General features: G+C 55.2%; 2 protein-coding genes across 3 annotated transcripts; both read right to left on the reverse strand.

The window, feature by feature from the left end:
• Positions 1-751: 751 nt before the first annotated feature.
• On the reverse strand, positions 752-12,270 carry SURF6 (surfeit 6). Its single transcript, XM_061434112.1, has 5 exons — positions 11,969-12,270; positions 8,260-8,454; positions 7,622-7,710; positions 6,529-6,732; positions 752-6,398 (listed from the first exon to the last, which is right to left on the reverse strand). Exons 1-5 carry the CDS (start codon positions 12,060-12,062, stop codon positions 5,919-5,921), a joined length of 1,062 nt encoding a protein of 353 aa, XP_061290096.1. The 5' UTR covers positions 12,063-12,270; the 3' UTR covers positions 752-5,918.
• Positions 12,271-14,342: 2,072 nt separating this feature from the next.
• On the reverse strand, positions 14,343-20,967 carry MED22 (mediator complex subunit 22). 2 transcript variants are annotated; one of them, XM_061434118.1, is made up of 5 exons: positions 20,870-20,967; positions 20,219-20,380; positions 18,543-18,623; positions 17,542-17,750; positions 14,343-15,114 (listed from the first exon to the last, which is right to left on the reverse strand). In XM_061434118.1, the coding sequence occupies exons 2-5, from the start codon at positions 20,339-20,341 to the stop codon at positions 14,922-14,924; spliced, it is 606 nt and encodes a 201-aa protein (XP_061290102.1). In that variant the 5' UTR covers positions 20,342-20,380; positions 20,870-20,967; the 3' UTR covers positions 14,343-14,921. The 2 variants fall into 2 exon arrangements, with proteins under 2 accessions (XP_061290102.1, XP_061290104.1); XM_061434120.1 differs by having other exon boundaries at positions 20,797-20,880.
• Between the last annotated feature and the right edge of the window lie 5 nt (positions 20,968-20,972).

The following is a 20,972-nucleotide window of genomic DNA, read 5'->3' on the forward strand; positions in this document are numbered from 1 at the left end:
TGGGATCTTAGTTCCCTGACCAACGTTTGAACCCACATACCCTGCATTGCAAGGTAGACTCTTTACCACCAGGCCACCATGGAAGTTGCAAGGAAACTTTTATAGAGCAGAAGGGGAAGTTGGAAAGGGCTACTAAAAATTATATGTCCATTGGAGTAAACTGGGACTTGACGTACAGTGGATTTTCATCAGCTGAGTTGTGACAGCCTGACATTGAGCTACCACCAGGCAAGGAGAAATTCTCTCTCCCTCCTGTTGGCAGTAGTGGGGTCATTCCTGCCTGAGAGGCAAGGCCCAGCTCCTACTGACACTGTATTGAGTGATATGTGCATGAGAGCTTCTGCTTCTGTCCTTTCAGCTCCGTGTCAGTGAGATCGCCCTTTACAGGCACACCTCTTCCTGCACTTTGCCTTACTCCACGTCAAGGACACTGCTTCCTTAAAAACTGAAGGCTGGCGCGTCAAGCGTCCGTCAGCACCATGTTCCCAGCAGCGTTCCCTTACTTCATGCTTCTATGTCCCATCTTGCACCTCTCACAATCTTGAAAGAAAACTTTATACTGTTATTGTATGTTACAGTGATCTGTGATCTTTGATTTTAATACAACTCACTGCAGGTTCAGGTGACGGGTAGCATTTTTTGCTAATATTTTAAAAATTAAGGTGTGGGTATGTGCATTTTTTTAGACATAATGTTATTGCACACTTAATAACTGACCACAATATAGTGTAAACGTAACTTTTATATGCTCTGGGAAACAAAAGAAAAAGGTGTGACTTTATTGCAATATTCATTTTATTGTGGTGGTCTATCTGCAATATCTGGATATTGCAATAAATGGCAATATATCTGAGGTATGCTTATACTGATTTTCACATAGTGTAAATGATAATGTTATTGATTTTAAAGTCCACTTGTTCATTACTGGTATACAGGAAAGCGGCTGATTTTTACATGTTTACTTTGTACCCCGCAACCCTGATATAGTCACTTATGCGTTTCAGGTTTTGTCATCTTTTGGATGTCTATATAGATGATCATGTCATTTGCAAAGACAGTTTGACTTCTTCCTTCCCAATCTGCAGGTTTTATTTTTCTTGTCTTATTGCATGTGCTAGGACTTCTAGTGTGACACTGAAAAGCAGCTATGAGAAGAGACATTCTTGCCTTGTTCTTCATCTTAGCAAGAAAACTCTGATGACGGTATTAAGTATGATGGTATTTTTACACTTTTGGTAAACTTTTACCCAGTTGAGGACACTTTCCTCTATTCCTAGTTGCTAAGACATATCCAGTCATCAGCGTGGCTTTTAACTACTAGTTTTGTTAAAAAGCACTTTTGTGAACACAACACAACATGACCTGTCATGGATGAGTCAGGGAAAACCTGGGATTTGTTATCTGGCTGGATTTTAGCTGAGTATGCGAAGGCGCTTCTGTCGTACTGACCCTTAGCAACCCTATGGGCTGTAGCCCACCAGGCTCCTCTGTCAGCGGGATTCTCCAGGCAAGAATACTGGAGTGGGTTGCCATGCCCTCTACAGGGGATCTTCCCGACCCAGGGACTGAAGCCACATTTCTTACGTCTTGTGCATTGACATGTGGGTTCCTTACCACTAGCGCCACCTGGGAAGCCTATGATTTTAGCAGAGGGTAGCCATCCAGACAGCACCAAGGGAGGGGACCCTGGATGTACTGGCACACAGCTACAAAACAACTTATCTGGAGATGTGGACACCAGAGACAAATATCTTTTGAAGGCAAGACTTTGAGACTAGCTGACACCACCTTAAAAACAGTAAGACTTGAGAAACTCAAGGACTACTCAAGGCGACTGGGGATGGGGAGGTCTCCCTTAACAGTGCTGGGTAGTCAATAGACAACGACAGGCTCAAAGTCCTAAAGTTTTAGGTCAAGACAAGAGCTGAGAATCAGGAACTTTCTCTTACTTTGTAGAAGAATCTCTGAGTTTGCAACTGCCAAGACTGAATTAACAGAAAACTGAAGTTTTAGCTAGTTCACTAGCAAATCCTACCAACAGGTGAATTCACAACCTTACCAGATCTCTCATGGGAGAGCTAGAGCACTCATCAGTCCTGGGAATTGAGACAGGGGTATTTGGACAATTTTGGGTACCTTGGGTACCCTGAATATCCAACCTACCGAGGACCACCTTGAGAAATCAGTCCCTGCCATATCTAAAAACTCATCTGAGGCGTCACTTTCAAGGTGAAACCAGTCTCCTCCATTTCACCCGCATCTCACCTTGTCTCTAGACTGATATATGAGAGATCTCAGCAAGACCCACGTGGTCAATTACAAAGTCAAAGTCAGAAGAGTCTGAGGGGCTTCCCTGGTGGCTCAGTGGTAGAGAATTTGCCAGCCAATGCAGATGACATGGGTTCGATCCCTGATCCGGGAGGATCCCACATGGCAAAGAGCAACTAAGTCAGTATCTCCCAACTACTGAGCCTGTGCTGCATGAGAGGCCACTGAAATAAAGCCCATTTATTTAGAGAGGAGCCCCCATTCACAACTAGAGAAAAGCCTGAGCAGTAATGAAGAGCCAACACAGCCAAAAAGAAATAAACTTTTTTTTTTTTTTTAAAGGGAGCAGCACTCCCTTAAAAAAAAGAAAAGAAAAGAAAGTTTGGAAAAAAAAAAAAAAATCACGTAACTATGTGGGAACTAATTCTAGAAGTGCTTGGCCAAGAAAGGAGTGGTGCAGTTCCAGATATGGTTCCTTCCAGAAGCAAGGTCTAGTGGGCTGACTAGGGAACCGGAAAAGTTCCCATTACTTCCTTTGGTGCTCAGCCAAAACCTGGAACCCACAGTGGCCCAAGCTAAGGTTAAGTGAACTTTACAGAAATCCCTAGGAATAACTTACAAGAGCTAAGAACTCTCAGTAGAGGGCCAGGCTTGTTGGAGGGTCTTAACTGTGTTACCTGCTCATCCACCTCATAGGCTGGGGAGCCTACAGAAGACTCCTCCTCTCCCAAGGTCCTGGGAAAAGCACCAGAGAGGCACCACAGTGGCTCTTTGAAGGCTGGATGGAATGCCGTGGGAGACACAGGGGTAGAACCAAGCTCCCGGGGCCGTGCAGACCGGGGACCTGAGGGCAGCAGGGAACATGTTGTGACATGGTCGTGTGAGGTTCCTCAACTGTTGGCCAAGCTAGTGCTCAGTGCAATGACCCAAACGAGCCAGCCCATGGGGGTCTGGAGACCAGTCTCTGCCCTCTGCACCTGGACGGCAGCTCTGGCGAACAAGAGCTTCACTGAGCTACTCAATTGCTTACAGCCCCTCACTGAATTTCTAACCACGAGTTCACTCAAGTCCTGGAGCACCCAAGCAGAAGGAAAGGCTGGCTGGGAGCCTTCTTCCCAGCTTCACCCGAGGAGGGCCAGTGGACTAAGAGTACCATCTTTGCGGGACTGTTGGAACCCAGATCCTCGTGAGCCACAGTCCATGAATGTGTCCTGTTAGGGGTTACTTTTATCCTACTCACTGGATAGACCAGGAAGGGGGCCTTCTGAGACTCTTGTCATTTGGTCCTGAAAATATGAGACGTGAGGCCTGTTGGAAGTTTTCTGCATTTCACTTTCTGCACTCGAGGCACACAGCACCCAAGAAGTTGGCATCAAGCTTCCTAGACTCAACCAGTAATGTTCTCTTCCCTGCAAGTGAGATACTTCTGTTGCCCTGAGTCCTGTGTGGCACGTCCTTGCTTCTGTGCACCACCAGCTCCCAGCCCTGGGTCAGACAGGAGCGTGGCGGCCCAGCCCAGGGCGGCTGCAGCGTTGTTCTATACTTGGACACAGACGGTCTCCCACCAGGTGGATGCTCCATACCTCCTCACCCTTCCTTCCCTCTAACTCCTATTGTCCAGGGCTGCTTGATGCTACCTGCCACCAAAGCGCACCATTTGGTCGCTTCGCACACGAGCTACATGACACTAGGCCACAGCAGCACTCTAGGGTGGAGGGGCGTGCTTCCTGGCCTTCCAGGCTTCAGAGGAAGGAGCGGAATACCCAATGACACATACCCACCAGGCCTTGGGAGATGCTCCTTCAACTCCCACAGGGGGCTACACTCTCCCAACTCTCCTGACTGCAACGTGTGGACATTAATTTGGGAGCAACTGCCCGGGGCAGAGCGGGTCAACAGAGCCCAGGAGTGAGGCTCTAGGTCAAGCAGAAAATTGTGCCGCATGATGGACTCACCTGCTAACACTTAAAACCAAGGATACACAGCAGCACAGCTTTGCGGCTATAAAGTGCTTTTGGCACTGTCTCAGCTGAGGCCCACAAATGTTAATGCGCACCACTTCCGTTATCTTCCAATCCTAATCAGTCTCTCACATCTATGAGGATTCTTTGACAGGTAATTTAGAAGTGTGTTTTTAAACTTCCAAACATGTAACTTTAACAGTTACCTCTGGAATTTTAAAACTGTTTTATGGCCCAATAACACACTTTGTACGATGCCGAAGCTTTGAAATATGACTTGCTTTGTGGACCAGGTGATGGTCAGTTTTCACCACTGTTCCGTGTGTGCTTGAGGTTTTCTTTTTAATTTCTTAAAAAAAATTTGGCCACACCCTGCAGAATCCAGGATCTTAGTTTCCCAACCAAGGATTGAACCCATACCCCCTGCATTGGAACAGAGTCCATCACCAACTTGATGGACATGAGTGTGAGCAAGCTCCAGGAGTCGGTGATGGACAGGAAAGCCTGGTGTTATGCTGTAGTCCAAGGGGGAGCAAAGAGTTGGACGTGACTGAGTGACTGAACTAAAGCACTGGGCCACTAGAGAAATCCCAGTACACACAGTTTTCAGGTACACAGGTCTGTGTGTCCATTAGATCAAGCTTATAAACACTCTCATCTGAATCTTCCGGATCCATCTGATTTTGTCTACTTGACCATCAGTCCCTAGAGCAGATGTTAAGCATCTCCCACTTGGTTTGTGAACTGACTTCTCCTTGCAGAGTGTCAGCTTCTGTTAGGCAGATCTGAAGCTGTTTCTGGGGCAAGGCTGTTTACCTTCCAGGTGATCTGAACCTGTTTCACTATTCAGTGACATCCTTTCTCTCTAGCAATACCTTTAAAACTCTAGTAACACATCGTCATCTAATGACAGTCACACCAGTTTCCTTTTGGTTACCATCTGTTTCTTAACTGGAATTTAGTCTAAAGAATGTTACGAAGTCTTCCTGAAACACAACCCACGTACCACACACTTCACCCGCGCGTGTCAACGCTGCCTGCCTGTGGGCTTGCACTCACCTGTCCGTCACTGCGGACCCTCCATCCATCCACGTAGTTCTCCAGGTTTTACCCCTTCTCTCCCACTTCCCCCTAGACTGATACTATCCAGCCAGCTCCAATTTCTTTTCCCTCCTACTCCAATAACACTATCTTTTAGTAGTTAGAATTTTTAATAACCATCTTCACCTTAAATTCTACTCTCTACCCTCTTTCCACATCAACTTGTGTAACTCAATCACAGGCGCCTGAGGACGCCCTCCTGCTCCGTTACCAAGCCCATCACCTCCACTGTAGCTCTGCTGCAGGAGCTGCTTATTCCCTTATCAAGCGCGCCTGGGGCCAACACCGCAGTCACAAGGGCCATGCCCTTCCTGCTCCTGCGACAGTGAGAGGAAGGGGCGGCCAGCAAAGCCCCCCCAGGTGCCCGCTCCCTCCTCACAGCTCCCTGGGCCGCTACCCCACAACCTGCAGAGAGCCTCTGGTCTAATAAGAGGTTGGAGCTGGATCCGGGTCAGCCCCTTCCCCGGATCTGAAGGCTCTTCTGCACGGGGGTACTGAGCCCCGGACAAACCGGTGAGAGGTATGTGGCAGAGTCCACTTTCCGCCGGAGCCTGCATGACCCGAGATGGGGGCTGGGCAGCCGGGGCCTCAGGCCAGGCCGGCGCGCTCCAGGTCTTGGGGCAGGATGCGGCCCTTCTTGCGAGCCTTCTCCAGGCGGCGCTCGGCCTTGGCCGCCTTCTTCTTGCGCAGGTTCTGCCGCCGCTGGTCCTGCCTCTGCTGCATCTTGCCCACCACGTGCGCCGTGCGCTTCTCCCAGGCGCGTTGGCGCTGCGCGCGCCGCTTCTCCTTGCGCTTCAGGGCCTCGTGCAGCAGGCGCTCATCGTCGCGGATCCTCACGCCCTCGGCCTTGTACAGCAGGTTGGTCCAGCGCATCTTGGCCTCGAGCTCCTGGGCCTGCCCCGCGTCCCGGTCCCGCAGATCCTCCAGCCGGGCCTGCCGCGCCTGCAGGCGCTCCAGCAGCTGCCGGTAGTTCCTGCCCGTCAGCGGTGTCAGGTTCCCCTTCAGCTTCTGCCTCTTCTCCTTCCGGCGCTGGGCCTTGTTGGCCGGCTCCTCCTCGGTCACCTCCACCTCGCGGGAGAGGGCGACTCGAGCTTAGGGCCGCTGCCCGCCTGCCACGGGGCCCACTTCCGCCCACCCCGGGGGCCCACTTCCGCCCGCCCCACAGCAGCACAGGGCGGGCACTCAGCCCAGCGCTCACCTTGTTGAAGAGCAGCCCCGGCTGGGCCTGCGCCTCCTCCCTGGGCACCTGAAGGTCCGGCTCGGTGGCCTCTGCCCCCTCCAGTGCCTTGGCCGCCTTCTCCTTTGCTCTCAGCTCCCTCCGTTTCCTCTTTTTCCGGTCGCGCTCCTGCTTCCTCCGGCGTCTTTTCTCCAAAACAGCGGCGGACAGCTCCTTGGCGCTGCCCTGTGGGGTGATCCCGCGCTCACTCATAAGGTTCTCATAATGGGGCCCCCAGCTTAGCACGTGCAGTCAGGTCAGGACCAGGGCCGGCGGGGTGCGGCGTCCCACCCCGAGATGACCTGGCCCCAGAGTGCGCCCAAAACAAGGACGAGGGGACCCTCTGAGAACCACACCTTCCAGATTCCAGGCACAGACCACCTGCCAGGGCACTTCCCAAAAGGGGGCCACTAAGTCTACCTGATGACCCAACAAAGGGCACACTGGCCTCCATCCAGTCAGACGGGGTGAGGGCAGGGGGCCGAGGCCCCGCCACCACCAGATGGGGAGGTTCGGTCAGGACAAGGCAGTGTTGCTGGTGCAGACCCCGCCCGGCAGACAAGAGCACTCTGGACCACCGCAGGAAGGCACGGCCCTCGGGCCTGTCCCCCACGGCAGAGGCCTGGGGAGGTCCCCAGGGAAAGGAGGGGGAGGCGACCCCACTAAGCACTCGGCACTGAGGCTGGTTCACATCCCGGAGCAACAGTCCCGTGGCGGTCCCCTCGGGCAGGTCGCCTCACCTCAGGCCCTGGCTTACCTCAGGGGCCGTCAGGACAATCAAAAGAACGAACGCCCAGGAAGTGCTGCTGAGAGAGGAGCCCAAGCCTCTCAAAGGCCGCAGCAGAGAAGAGGCAGCAGCTCAACATGGGGGCTGAGCCTGCACCGCCCCCCTAGATGACGAGAACGGCACCTGACCTCCCGCAGAACAGAGCTGCCGAGACCCTCCTGCCCAGGCCCACGACGGCTGGCAGAGCAGGGAGCCAACCTCGGAGAGCACCAGGGTGTCTCCTCCAGGTGGGGTGGGGAAAGCCCTGCAGCACCCAGAGACCCTTGCCCGCCCCCACCCCACACCTACCTGGCCCCGTGCCTCCTGAATCTTCTCATGCAGGCGCTGCCGCAGAACGTCCAAGGCAAACAAAGAGTCAGGCTCTGCGGCCAGGCCATCTGCAAAGAAGGATCAGAAATCCGAAAGGAGAGCCCCTCCCAACCTTCCTGTGCACCCCCCCCCCCCAACAGGGGCCAGATTCAAAGCCTGAGCCTCCGTGTGCGCCCCACACCCCCACTCCCGCCCAGTGGCCACTGGTGGAACTGCAGGGCCTCTTCAAGCTGGATTGGCCTCCGGGGTAGGGCTTGCTTGTGTAGCACGGGCCAAACCCATCTCTGGATTCTTCCAACTCCTGCGGCACCCACCCACACCCAGAGGCAGCTCTCAGGACATCACTTCAGAAACTTGAGGGCAGTGAAGCTCGGCATGCCAGGTCGCTGAGGATTTTAGAGGACACAGCCATGCCCCTCTCTGTCCCGGTTACTATATGACCTGGGGCTTCTGTGCCCTTCCTGAGCTGCCCATCCACCCATAGACCCTGCGATCTGTCCTCTACAAAGCCTCATACCATCCCAGTGTACCTGATCTTGCTGTTATAACCAGAGAGGGCCACATGCACACCTATCCCAGATCCCAGCAGGCTCTGCCTGCCTGCCTGCCCCCCTCACCTGCTGGGACCCTGGTGGAGCTGGTGGCTCCCTCCTCCTCCTTGGCCACCTCTGGCTTCCTGGCCTCAGACTTCTCCGCAGAGGCCTGGGCCTTGGGCTTTGCAGTCTTCCTCTCCCGCTCCCGGGATTTCTTCTGCGCTTTCTTCCTCTTCTTCCTGGGGGGCGCAGCAGCTTCTGAGACTTGAGTTTTGCCAGCTGAAACAAGAAACGATAAAGGGCTGCCACTTCAATCCCCGTGACCCAGTCAGTAGGTAAGAAGGTCCTGCAAAGGTTTTGATTTCAGAAGGATGCCAAAAGCCAGTTGAGATGGGAGTTGTGGGGACCCTCATCCACTGAGCTCAGAACCACACACCTCCTGGAAAGCAGACTGGTCACACTCATCAATCCCTGATGAGTGTAATATGCTGACCCACCGCCAACATCCACACACTAACCCAGCAGTCTCCTTGTATCTATCCTCAGGGACAACGAAGACACGGCCCACAATAAACTGTGTACCCCAGAATGGGCCATATCGTTTTGGGCTTCCCAGGTGGCGCTAGTGGGAAAGAATCCACTTGGCAAAGAGATGCGGGTTCGATCCTTGTGTCAGCAAGGTGCCCTGGAGGAGGAAATGGCAACCTGCTCCAGAACTCTTGCCTGGAAAAACCCCATGGACAGGGAAGCCTGGCAGGCTACAGTACACGGGGTCCGCAAAGTGCTGGACACACTGAGCTGACTGAACACACACACACACTTTCAAATTAAAAGGTGGAAAGGGAATTCCCTGACAGTCCAGGCAAAATGGCTGTCTGGGGAGGCCTTACAAATAGCTGAGAAAAGAAGAGAAGCAAAAGGCAAAGGAGAAAAGGAAAGATATACCCACTTGAACGCAGAGTTCCAAAGAACAACAGAGAAAGCCTTCCTAAGTGATCAATGCAAAGAAATAGAGGAAAACAACAGAATGGGAAAGACTAGAGATCTCTTCAAGAAAATTAAGAGACACCATGGAAACATTTCATGCAAGATGGGCACAATAAAGGACAGAAACAGCATGGACCTAACAGAAGCAGAACATATTATGAAAAGGTGGCAAGGATACACAGAACTATACAAAAAAAGATCTTCATGATCCAGATATCCACGATGGTGTGATCACTCACCTAGAGCCAGACATCCTGGAGTGTGAAGTCAAGTGGGCCTTAGAAAGCATCACTACAAACAAAGCTAGCGGAGGTGATGGAATTCCAGCTGAGCTACTTCAAATCCTAAAAGATGATGCTGTAAAAGTGCTGCATTCAATATGTCAGCAAATTTGGAAAACAGCAGTGGCCACAGGACTGGAAAAGGTCAGTTTTCATTCCAATCTCAAAGAAAGGCAGTGCCAAAGAATGTTCAAACTACCGCACAATTGCACTCATCTCACCTGCTAGCAAAGTAATGCTCAAAATTCTCCAAGCTAGGCTTCAACAGTACATAAACTGACAAGTTTCAGATGTTCAAGCTGGATTTAGAAAAGACAGAGGAACCAGAGATCAAATTGCCAACATCCACTGGATCATCGAAAAAGCAAGGGGATTTCCAGGAAAACACCTACATCTGCTTCATTGACTACACTAAAGTCTTTGACTGTGTGGATCACAACAAACTGTGGAAAATTTTTAAAGAGATGGGAATACCAGACCACCTTACCTGCCTCCTGAGAAATCTGTATGCAGATCAAGAAGCAACAGTTAGAACCAGACATGGAAAAATGAACTGGTTCAAAATTGGGATACGTCAAGGCAGTATATTGTCACTCTGCTTATTTAACTTATATGCAGAGTACATCATGCAAAATGCCAGACTGGATGAAGCACAAGCTGGAATCAAGATTGCCAGCAGAAATATCAATAACCTGAGATATGCAGATGATACCATCCTTATGGCAGAAAGCAAAGAGGAACTAAAGAGCTTCTTGATGAAAGTGAAAGAGAGTGAAAAAGCTGGCTTAAAACTCAACATTCAAAAAATGGAAAAAAAAAAAAATGAAGACCATGGCTCCAGTCTCATCACTTCATGGCAAACAGATGGGGAAACAGTACAAACAGTGACAGATTTTATTTTCTTGGGCTCCAAAATGACTGCAGCCATGAAATTAAAAGACACTTACTTCTTGGAAGAAAAGCTATGACTAACCTAGACAGCATACTAAAAAGCAGAGACATCACTTTGCCAGCAAAGGTCCATACTCAAAGCTATGGTTTTCCAGTGGTCATGTATGGATGTGAGAGCTGGACCATAAAGAAAGCTGAGGACCGAAGAACTGATGCTTTTGAACTGTGGTGTTGGAGAAGACTCCTGAGAGTCCCTTGGACTGCAAAGAGATCCAACCAATCCATCCTAAAGGAAATCAGTCCTGACTATTCATTGGAAGGACTGATGCTGAAGCGCCAATACTTGGGCCACCTGATGTGAAGAACTGACTCACTGAAAAAGACCCTGATGCTGGGAAAGATTGAAGGCAGGAGAAGGGGATGACAGAGGATGAGATGGTTGAATGGTATCACCAATTCGATGGACAGAAGTTTGAGCAAGCTCTGGGAGTTGGTGTCCCTTGGACTGCAAGATCAAACCAGTCAATCCTAAAGGAAATCAACACCTAATATTCATTGGAGATCCTGATTCTGGGAAACAGTGAAGGCAGGAGTAGAAGGCGTCAGGATGCGGTGGGAGGACTGACACATGGTGGGATGGGTGGATGGCATCATGGACTCGATGGACATGAGTTTGAGCAAACTCTGGGAATTGGTGATGGACAGGGAAGCCTGGGGTGCTGCAGTCCATGGGGTGGAAAAGACTCAGACACGACTGAGCAGCTGAACTGAGTCAGTGGTTAGGACCCCACACTCTCACTGCCAAGGGCTGAGTTCAATGTGTGGTTGGGGAACTAAGATCCCATAAGTGATGTGGCAAAGAAAAGGTGGAGAAAATGTTTATATTTTAAAAGGAAAATGAGAAATGAGTGCACCAAGTAGGGACCCGATTGGTTCAGGGAGAAATACACAGGAAAGGAACTAGAAAGACACAGATCTAACTTTTCACTGAGTGATGGGAACTCACTTAACCCCTAGAGTGAACAGGTTTCCGGGTGTAACGAAAGTCCGTTTCTCCTCTGGTAGGTCCACGCCCGTCCCTGCCGCTCTCCCTCTCCTCCCAGGCTGGACAGGACTTACGAGCCCCGGCTCCCCACAGGGCAGCTTTTGTCTGCTTCGCCTATTTGTGTGTATGAGGGGGCCCTGTCACCCCTGCCACGTACACTACCATTGGCAGGGCCACCTTCTTCCTCCCTTCTCCCCACACTGCCCACAGTAATGGGCTGAATAAATCATCTTTCTCATCAACGCTCACACCAGCCTTGCCACTCAATGTGGAGAGCTGGCCGAGCCTGTTCCGCAGAGTCACGTCCTCCAAACCCCGGCCGAGCTTCCCGCCTGGTGGGGCGCACGGCTGAGCCCCCTCGGACCCCGAGACAGCCCCCAACGGGCCGGGGCGGCGGCGCGGCCCTGAGCGTCTCTCACGGTGTCTCCCTCTGGAACTTCGCAGGCCCGCTTCACGCGTCTGAGGGTCTGCTCCGCCTGACGACGGCTCAGGGGCGGTGCAGGGGAGTGGGGACGCGAGCGCCGCGAGGGCGGACGGGGTACCCTGTCCGAAGCCCTCACCGCCCTGGCCCCCCGGGCTGCGCCTTTACCCGATTTGCGCTTCTGCGGCTCGGCGCTGGGCTGGGAGCAGATCTTCTTGGCCAGGCCCTGCAGGTAAGCGTCCTTCGCCAGCAGGGATGTCATAGCCGGAGGCTCGGGGGTCGGCCGGGGCTCGCTCACCGTCCTGCTCGGAGCGAGGAGGACCGGGGTGCAGCGTTCCGGGCCGCCACCAGGCCCACAGGGCCCTCAGCACGAGACAAGACCCTCACCCGCCCAGCGGCGCTCGCTGGAAATCACCACGTGCGCAGGCGCGGCTGGCCGAGCGCCGAGCCGCCAGCGCGCGGCGATCGATTAACCGGGCCTCGCTGCCGCCGGAAGACTTTGGGGCGGGAAACGCAAAGCACTGTGGGGCGGGACGCAAAGCATTGTGGGCAGAGGCGGCTCCCAGTACGCGGCGGGCGCCCGGTAACCTATGGGGGCGACTGGAATCACTTCAGTTCAGTTCAGTCGCGTCCGACTCTTTGCGACCCCCTGAATCGCAGCACGCCAGGCCTCCCTGTCCATCACCAACTGCCAGAGTTCACCCAGACTCACATCCATCGAGTCGGTGATGCCATCCAGCCATCTCATCCCCTGTCGTCCCCTTCTCCTCCTGCCCCCAATCCCTCCCAGCATCAGAGTCTTTTCCAATGAGTCAACTCTTCGCATGAGGTGGCCAGAGTACTGGAGTTTCAGCTTTACCATCATTCCTTCCAAAGAACACCCAGGACTGATCTTCAGAATGGACTGGTTGGATCTCCTTGCAGTCCAAGGGACTCTCAAGAGTCTTCTCCAACACCACAGTTCAAAAGCATCCATTCTTTGGTGCTCAGCCTTCTTCACAGTCCAACTCTCACATCCATACATGACCACAGGAAAAACCATAGCCTTGACTAGACGGACCTTTGTTGGCAAAGTAATGTCTCTGCTTTTGAATATGCTGTCTGCTGCTGCTACTGCTGCTAAGTCACTTCAGTCGTGTCCGACTCTGTGTGACCCCGTAGACATCAGCCCGCCAGGCTCTCCTGCCCCTGGGATTCTCCAGGCAAGAACACTGGAGTGGGTTGCCATTTCCTTCTCCAATGCATGAAAGGGAAAAAGTGAAAGTGAAGTTGCTCAGTAGTGTCCGACTCTTAGCGACCCCATGGACTGCAGCCCACCAGGCTCCTCCGCCCATGGGATTTTCCAGGCAAAAGTACTGGAGTGGGGTGCCATTGCCTTCTCTGGAATATGCTGTCTAGGTTGGTCATAACTTTCCTTCCAAGGAGTAAGCGTCTTTTAATTTCATGGCTGCAGTCACCATCCGAAGTGATTTTGGAGCCCAGAAAAATAAAGTCTGACACTGTTTCCCCATCTATTTGCCATGAAGTGATGGGACCAGATGCCATGATCTTCATTTTCTGAATGTTGAGCTTTAAGCCAACTTTTTCACTCTCCACTTTCACTTTCATCAAGAGGCTTTTTAGTTCCTCTTCACTTTCTGCCATGAGGGTGGCGTCATCTGGGTAGCTGAGGTTATTGATATTTCTCCCGGCAATCTTGATTCCTGCTTGTGTTTCTTCCAGTCCAGCGTTTCTCACAGTGTACTCTGCATATAAATTAAATAAGCAGGGTGACAATATACAGCCTTGACGTACTCCTTTTCCTATTTGGAACCAGTGTGTTGTTCCATGTCCAGTTCTAACTGTTGCTTCCTGACCTGCATACAGACCGTAGTAATTGAGGCCTGTTTAGAGCTCAGCCCCCAAGGGGAAGCTGGCGAGACCGCGTTCGTCTGGAAAGGACTTGCGCGCCAGGCAGGTTCCAAGCCCCGGGGATGCGAGCGATGAAGAAAACACGTGGTGGTGTTCCCGTCGCGTGTGTGGCTCCTTGGTGACTAGTGATAAACTCTGAGTATCGCAGGTGTCGGGTCGCGGGCTGCCGCTTCCTCCGTACACTGGGACGCTGACCTCCCTCTGGGAAGGAGACCGGGCACGGGGCCTCGTGTTCCACCTGGGCTGAGTCCTGCCCCTCTCACTGCACTCCCCAGCTCGCAGACCACGGGGCACAACACTTCGCCCCCTTCGGAGCTCCTCTCTCTGAGATGCCGGTAACCACAGCCCCGACCTGGGGGCAACCGGAGGTTCAGATGCCCAGGCCACTTGACATGCAGTAACGCTAGCAGTTTCTCATACGTTCACGAAGTACTACTATCAAGGCCCTTCTAGGTCCTAGCCAGCTCTCTCCAGGCAGTGGAAATGCAGCCATGAACCCTATGCTGATAGAGCCCCCCAGGGCCAGAAAGCTGACCTGAAGGCCGAGGTTGACTAGGCAGAGCCCAGGGGCTCTTTCCTGACAGCCACTGGGAGACCGAGTGGTCCAAAAGCAAGAAAGGGAACCAAGCGATGCCAAAGGGCAGAGGTGGTTTTATTCAACAGTCTCTTATTACAAAAACAACCAAGCATACGCAGCAGCAGAATTAGGAAGGACCCTGCCTGACTTCCATGAGTGGGCAGCCCCCTTTCCCCACAGCCCTGCAGGGGCAGTCAGCTATCAGAGGAGCCTCAGCGTGAGGTAGTGTGCAGAGCTGTGCGTGGAGGCTGGGCCTTGGCTAGTACTGTCCACTCTGAGCACCTCCCCCTCCCCCCATGGTAAACAGTATGCACAGGTCAGGTTTCCCAACACTGGGCATCCTCCTGCCCTGCTGCTAGGTCCTCAACGGGACAAACTCTCCTGGAAACACCCTCCTGGCCAGCCCAGAAAGTAGCAAATCGGAAGGATAGGCCACCCTGGGATGGTGGGGGCACTCCTCCCCCCAGCACTCCTAGGTGGGCTGTCCCTGGGCTGACAAGGTTCCCAAAGAAGCCACAGTGGCTCCCCAAGTGGGAACCAGGGCTGCAGGGAGTTGAGCCTGGGGTGAGAACTGGATGTCGTTCCGAAGATCCCGGGGCCCGGGGGTGGGGGGGTGGGGGAGCCCTGGGGGGCTCAGGCGTGCTCCGTGGGCCCAGGGCCACCAGCGTGGGAGTGGGTGGGGGCTGCAGCCTGCAGGGGGCCGCCAGCACTGGGCTCCGGGGACGCGAGCAGAGGGGCTGAGAGGCAGTCAGTGGAGTCTGTGTCCGGGTCCAGCCTCCAGTAAGCTTCGCACAGAGGCAGATCATTAGCTTCGCATAGACTTGAGCTTTTCCACCACCAGAAACCCAGGGAGAGACAGGAGCAGGCAGAGATGAAGCCAGGGAAGGAAAGCAAGATAGAAGCAGTTAAGGAAACACAGAGCACACCACAGACCTGCATTCCCCTCCTCCCCTGTGTGCGGGCCCCTCCACCAAGTAGGCTTGGCTGAGGGGGAGGCATGGGTGCGGCCCCTGCTTCTGGGCCCTCCAGGGGCTCCACAGGGACCCATTTGGGACCAGCCACTGGCAGGCTGTGTGACCGCGGCAGGTCCGTTCCACTGACCCATCCGCGTCCCTCCTGCCACCCCCTCCTGTCCTGGCTCCAGCTGCCTTCCTCTAGCAGGGAGCTGCCAGCCTGAACACACGCTCCATTCTGCAGTTGCAGGAACCAGCATCTAGAAGTGGTCTCCACAGTCCCTGCGCTTCTCAAGGCCCCTGGGGACAGAGATGCTGTCTCCTCTCTGGGCCTGGGACTCAGCTTGAATGGGGTGGCGGTTAGGAGCAGAGGCCCTGGCGTTCTGTCCTGCAGCCCTGCACCAGCTGTGTGACCTCAAACAGGACTCCAGCGCCTTGAATTCAGGCTCCCATCTCTAACACGGGGACAATCTGCAGCCACGCCACACTGAACGCACCAGATCTCGTCCAGTGTGGGGAGAGCATGGCTGGCCTCTCAGCAAGGATGCACGTGGACAGAGCATGGCTCGCGGAGGGCGTTGAGGGGGCGAGTGGGGCCTGCCCCTCCCCACATGTCTCACTGGCTTCCTCCCGAGTCCTGCCTCGAGCTCCCTCCCTTGCTCCCGCCCCCAGCATCCAGCCTCAGAACCATCCTGGACACAGAGCAGAGTTTCGAGGAGAGTGGAAGGCGAGAGGGAGAGAAAGAGCAAATCGTGAGCAGAAAGCGGGGGAGCGAGCCTGTGGGCAGCGGGGACGCACACGGAGAACGGGCTGAGCGCCGGTGGCTTGGTGGGGGGGGCGGGACACGCCGCCTGTGTAGGGAACAAGCAGAGAGGGGCCCACAGCTGGCTGGCCCTGACTCAGCTGAGCCCCGGCCACCACAGGCATTTACAGATGGAGGGCCTCAGCCTCTCGAAGACCCCAGGCTGGACTAGAAACCCCTCTGGGCCAGACTGATGGCCCAGAGCCAGGACAGGAGGAGCCTGGCTCTCAGGCATTCCCCTGCAGCCCTCTCTGCCCTCAGCCTCAAAAGGCAGGCCCAAGCTGCTCTCCTGCAGACATTCAGTCCATGGCCCGGGCCCATGGGGGCCACAGGGGGACAAACAAGGCCATAAGGAGCCATGTCCCCAGCAGGATCTGAAACCCCCCAGGGACCACTCTGGACCCCTCCCTGAAGGCTGGTACGTAGGAGGCACTTGCTCCATGTCTGCTGAGCCAACAGGCATCAGGGATGGAGGTGGCCCCAGAACCCTCCGGAAGAGTTTAAACCACTCCCACTGGGCAGCGACGTTTGTCCCTTCCCACGGAGGTAAAAGTGGGAGGGACCGTGAGGGGTGGCACTGGAACGCACACAGAGAAATCCAGCCTCAGACCACAGACACGCTGGCTCTGGGCTTCTGTGGCTCCAGCCTGGCCATCACCGGACAGAAAGGAGCAATGAAAATCCATGACGGGAAAGACACATTTGTCCAGCGAGGGCGAGGGGCTGCCAACCCAGTGTCCGCTGGACTGAGTCTTGATTTTTCCAAGCTAACAAGGATGGACGTGGGGGGCCTCTCCAGCCTCAGCTTCCCCGTGAGTAAATTACACCTGGATTCTGATTCCTGGGGGCCCTCCAGCTCAAACTGCCTTGGGTTTCAGGATTCTAAGCAGGCCACAAGCGCTGGTGTCACGGGCCTTGCCCACTGCTGTAGCTGGGTCCAGCGTGCAGGAGGGCTGTGGTCTGTGACGCTGAACTGAATGAGAACTCAGTGGTATGAGTGCCCGGGCCTGGCGTTCAAGGCCACACTCCGCTTGGATTTTCTCCCCGTCCTTCCCAGGAACCCCCACCCCGAGACACACAGCGTGGGCGTTCAGTGACGCCCACGGTGTCACCCACGGTGAGTCACAACCTGGGCAAGCACTGGGGTCCTGGACAGGGGCCGGTAGCCAAGAGCGCTGGCCCCGCCCGGCTAGGACATTCAGATCTGGATGAGACGGTTATTCCGGACAGACGCGCCCCCAGACAGAAACGCTGGCCTGGCCCTCCAACCCTCGAGGTTCTGATTTTCATTCTGACGCCTGGGCCCCAGGAGGCAGCATCAGCTGTCTGTTGATCAGATGCTCTGACCCTGAGGTCTGCTGTGAAACCCAGACAAAGGGTTCTGTTGCTGAGACCACGAAGGATTTGGAAACGAGGCTGCCGGGTGGGGCTGGGCACTCCTGCTGGCCGGGCCAGGATCTGCAGGTCCGCCGTGCAAGGGGTCCAGCCCTATTTGTACCTGGACGAGTAATACTCCTCTTCCAGCTCGTACAGGTCGATGGAAACCTCGTCCCGCAGTGCGATGAGCTTCCGGTCACACTCCTCCTGCAGGGCTCGCAGCTGCTGGTTACGCTGGTCGATGGCCTCGTTCACCGATGGGAAGTCGTTGAGGATGAGAAACTGCTTGAGGTCAGACACCAGCTTCATCAGGGACTCGCCGGCTCGGACCTGCGGCCGTGGGGATCGGGGGGCGTGGTGAGGGACTGCCTGCCTCCGTGCGCCTGATGCTGGGTAGGCAATGGCAGCGGTGGCCTCATCCTCGAAGTGGGGCCACGGCACTCACACAGGGTCATTGTCAGAAGTGAGGGACTAGAAGGTGAGCGAGGGGAGGGCAGGGTCCCTGGCAGCCACTGCAGGCACGTGAGTTGTTGCCAAGGCAGGTTCTGTCGGGCCTCTGGCTCCCACTCCTGCAGGTGTGATGGCCAATCGCACACTTTATTCAATCACGTATTCTGCTTCTGAAAACCTCAAACCCCAGACAAAACTGCCGTCCATTTAACCTGCCCTGTTCTTCCTTAGGGCCAGCATACCTGCCAGTTGGCGGGGACTCATTTAGGACCCCATGCTATGGATTTCCATCATGGGTGTGGACCCATGGAAACGCTTGGTAGCTAGGCTTATTCTGTGGCATTGAAAGGGATCAAGACGCCTGTCCTGTTTCATCTAGCCGTCTGCTTCCTGCATTTACAGAACCTTCACTTACAAGGAACCTTAGTTTATAGAGAGCCTGCACTTACAGAGGACTTTCAGAGAGGAAAGGCTGACCTCTTTGTAACCCCTGCCCAGCACTCGACATCGTGACCGTACCCACTACCTGCCAGCCCCTCCCTCAGCTGCTGAGGAAAGCCCTCCTCTCAAAGGGAGTCTCCTGAAAAGTGGTTTGCCCCTCTGCCCCCCGGGAACCCAGTAGGGGCCAAAGGCTTCTGGAGCCCAGACTGTCCCCTCCACCTGGTGACTCACGATGTTGGCAGCTCTCACGTGCATCTCGTAGTTGTCCTGCTCGCCCTGAGTAGCCCTTGACACCTGCGTCTCGTCCTCAATCTGGGGGGCAAACGAGAAAGTCCAGCGTGGGCAGGTGCCCTGGCCCGCAGCGCCTGGCGGCGACAGCAGTGCACCCACACTCGCCACACCGTGGCCTACCGTGCCCTCTGCCCCAGGCGCCGCCCCCAGACATCGGGCTGTGTGTACCGGCACCCCCCGCCCCATTCTAAGGGGTAATGGGCACCCTCACAGGGCCAACAGATGCCTAAGTACGAGGGCTGCTGTGCCAGGTGCAAGGAGGGGTTGGCCCCATCTTTTTAGCTTGGGCAGTCAGTGACCTGCTGAATGGATGAATAAAAGGACAATGTACTTTTTTAAGTGACCATTTACTGAGCACTTTCTGGGTGCCAGGTACTGTGTTAAGCACTTGACCATCGTCTTAGGAAACTCACTGAAGCCTGGACCATTCTCCCTCGTGGGCAAACCTGAAGCCGGGACAGACCTGAGTGCACTCCAGGTGCCTCAGACAGTCAGTGGAGGGGCCGGGAGTCCTGCCTGCCTGTCCTGTGCAAGGTCCGGGCTACCAACTGTCCCAACCCACCCACCAGGCCACGATATGGGCAGGGGTCAGGGCACCCTGAGTGGTGGGGACCCAGGTCTCCCAGGTCCTAATCCCAGCCCTGCTGGATATTCGCAGAATATCCTGACTTGGGGCAGGATGCTAAAGCTTCTGAGTCCCTGTTCCCTCCTCTGAAAAGGAACTGGAGAGCAATGACCTGCCCTACAACATTCTTGTGACCATTAAATGGGACGGCACACAAAGGGCCCTCACAGCTCAGCCTGACACTGAAAGTTAGTGAAAGTGAAGTCGCTCAGTCAAGTCCAACTCTTTGTGACCCCGTGGACCGTAGCCCACCAGGCTCCTCCATCCGTGGGATTCTCCAGGCAAGAATACTGGAGTAGGTTGCCATTTCCTTCTCCAGGGGATCTTCCTGAACCAGGGATCAAACCCAGGTCTCCCACAATGCAGGCAGACGCTTTAACCTCTAAGCCCCTAGGGAAGCCCAACCGACAGCACTAGCGGTCATCGTCACTATTAAGGCTCAAACAAGTTACAGGACTGGAACAGTCATGCAGAGTTCTGGCCCACTCCAGTCAGTGGGCTTGCCTGCCTGGAACCGGCCGCTGACCCTCTCTCTGACCACGTGAGGAGCTTTCCCAGCTTTTCTCAGCGACCACATGTGCTCACAATCGTCCCCACAGTGACCGCTTTACGTGGATAAACTCATCCAGCCATACAAGGATGCCATGCTGCAGGGGACACTGAGGCACTGAAACGTCAAGACGTCATCCAACCCCTTGCTGCTAGTAAGTGATGCTGGATCCCGGCATTGTGACTGGAGCCCCCTACAAATGCCTCCCCAGGGCCTGTAATTAGCCAGATGACTCACCTGCCTCCCTGTTTGCTGCGGTCACCGCCCCCCCCATCCCCGGCCCTCCCAAACTTCTCCCCATGGGGACGAGGGCCCTGCCTATGGGCTCACTGCAGTATGTCCACCACCTGGCTGGGAGGTTGAAAGCGGACTCCCCGACTCAGCTCTGCTCACCACTGTATTGGTCTCCAAGGTAGCCGGAGACCGGTGGCCCCCACCCACCTTGGCGGTCTTGATGATCTCAGTGAAGTTGTCCATGATGGACTTGACATCGTCCTTAAGCCGCTTGTTGTAAGACTGCAGCAGCGTCTCCTTGCTCTGCGGCAGGGCTCTCTGCTGGGCCATGGCGGGGCCTCAGGCAGCGCAGGACGGGGAGCGGGACACCTGGAACCGAGTCTGGGTGTGAGCAGGCCAGCTCCGGCCTTTCTCCCCGCTGCAGGCGCCAGCCTGGGTAGGACCCTCGGGCAGGCTCTCCGGAGATGCCCTTTCTGCCAAACGCGCTATGGGCTCTCCTCTGGTCCGCGCCCCCTTGGCCGGACCCCGACGACTACCGGGCCGGCGCCGGCGCAGCCCTCTCGGAGGCCAGGCTCACGCACGTCCCCGCCGAGCCGCTCGGGTCCTATCCCGACTCTGCCGCCCCCGTCTCCACGCCGGGGCCCCTAGAGGGCGGCCCCAGGAGGCGTCGGGGCTCCTCAGTCCCGGGACCGCCCGCCCTCCCGCCCCGCGCCAGGTGCCTCCGGGCTACGCGCGCTCCCGCCCGGCGAGGCCCCCGACCGAATTCGCGGGGGAGTAAACCCTACCAGAAGGACGCCGACCGAGCCACGACGCCCCAGCTCCCTCAGTGGGCCCGCAGAGCCAGGGCCCGCTGGGTACCTCGCTAGGGGCGGAGTCGGGGAACAAGCGCGTGCCCCTGCGGGTCAGTCTCCGCGGCCCTTCCCCGGGTCTCCCACGGCTCTTCCTGCTTTAGGCACCGCCC

This window comes from Bos javanicus, chromosome 11 (genome assembly GCF_032452875.1).
Source record: "Bos javanicus breed banteng chromosome 11, ARS-OSU_banteng_1.0, whole genome shotgun sequence".
NCBI lineage: Eukaryota > Metazoa > Chordata > Mammalia > Artiodactyla > Bovidae > Bos > Bos javanicus.

Excerpts from the sequence above, each read along its gene's own strand:
- SURF6 (XM_061434112.1), bottom strand. The coding sequence starts at position 12,062 with ATGACATCCCTGCTGGCGAAGGACGCTTACCTGCAGGGCCTGGCCAAG. Across the intron at positions 7,711-8,259 it reads CTCCACCAGGGTCCCAGCAG|ATGGCCTGGCCGCAGAGCCT; the intron begins GTGAGGGGGGCA and ends CCTTCTTTGCAG. Across the intron at positions 6,733-7,621 it reads TTCAGGAGGCACGGGGCCAG|GGCAGCGCCAAGGAGCTGTC; the intron begins GTAGGTGTGGGG and ends ATCACCCCACAG.
- MED22 (XM_061434118.1), bottom strand. The coding sequence starts at position 20,341 with ATGGCCCAGCAGAGAGCCCTGCCGCAGAGCAAGGAGACGCTGCTGCAG. Across the intron at positions 18,624-20,218 it reads AGATCATCAAGACCGCCAAG|ATTGAGGACGAGACGCAGGT; the intron begins GTGGGTGGGGGC and ends TTTGCCCCCCAG. Across the intron at positions 17,751-18,542 it reads ACGTGAGAGCTGCCAACATC|GTCCGAGCCGGCGAGTCCCT; the intron begins GTGAGTCACCAG and ends CCACGGCCGCAG.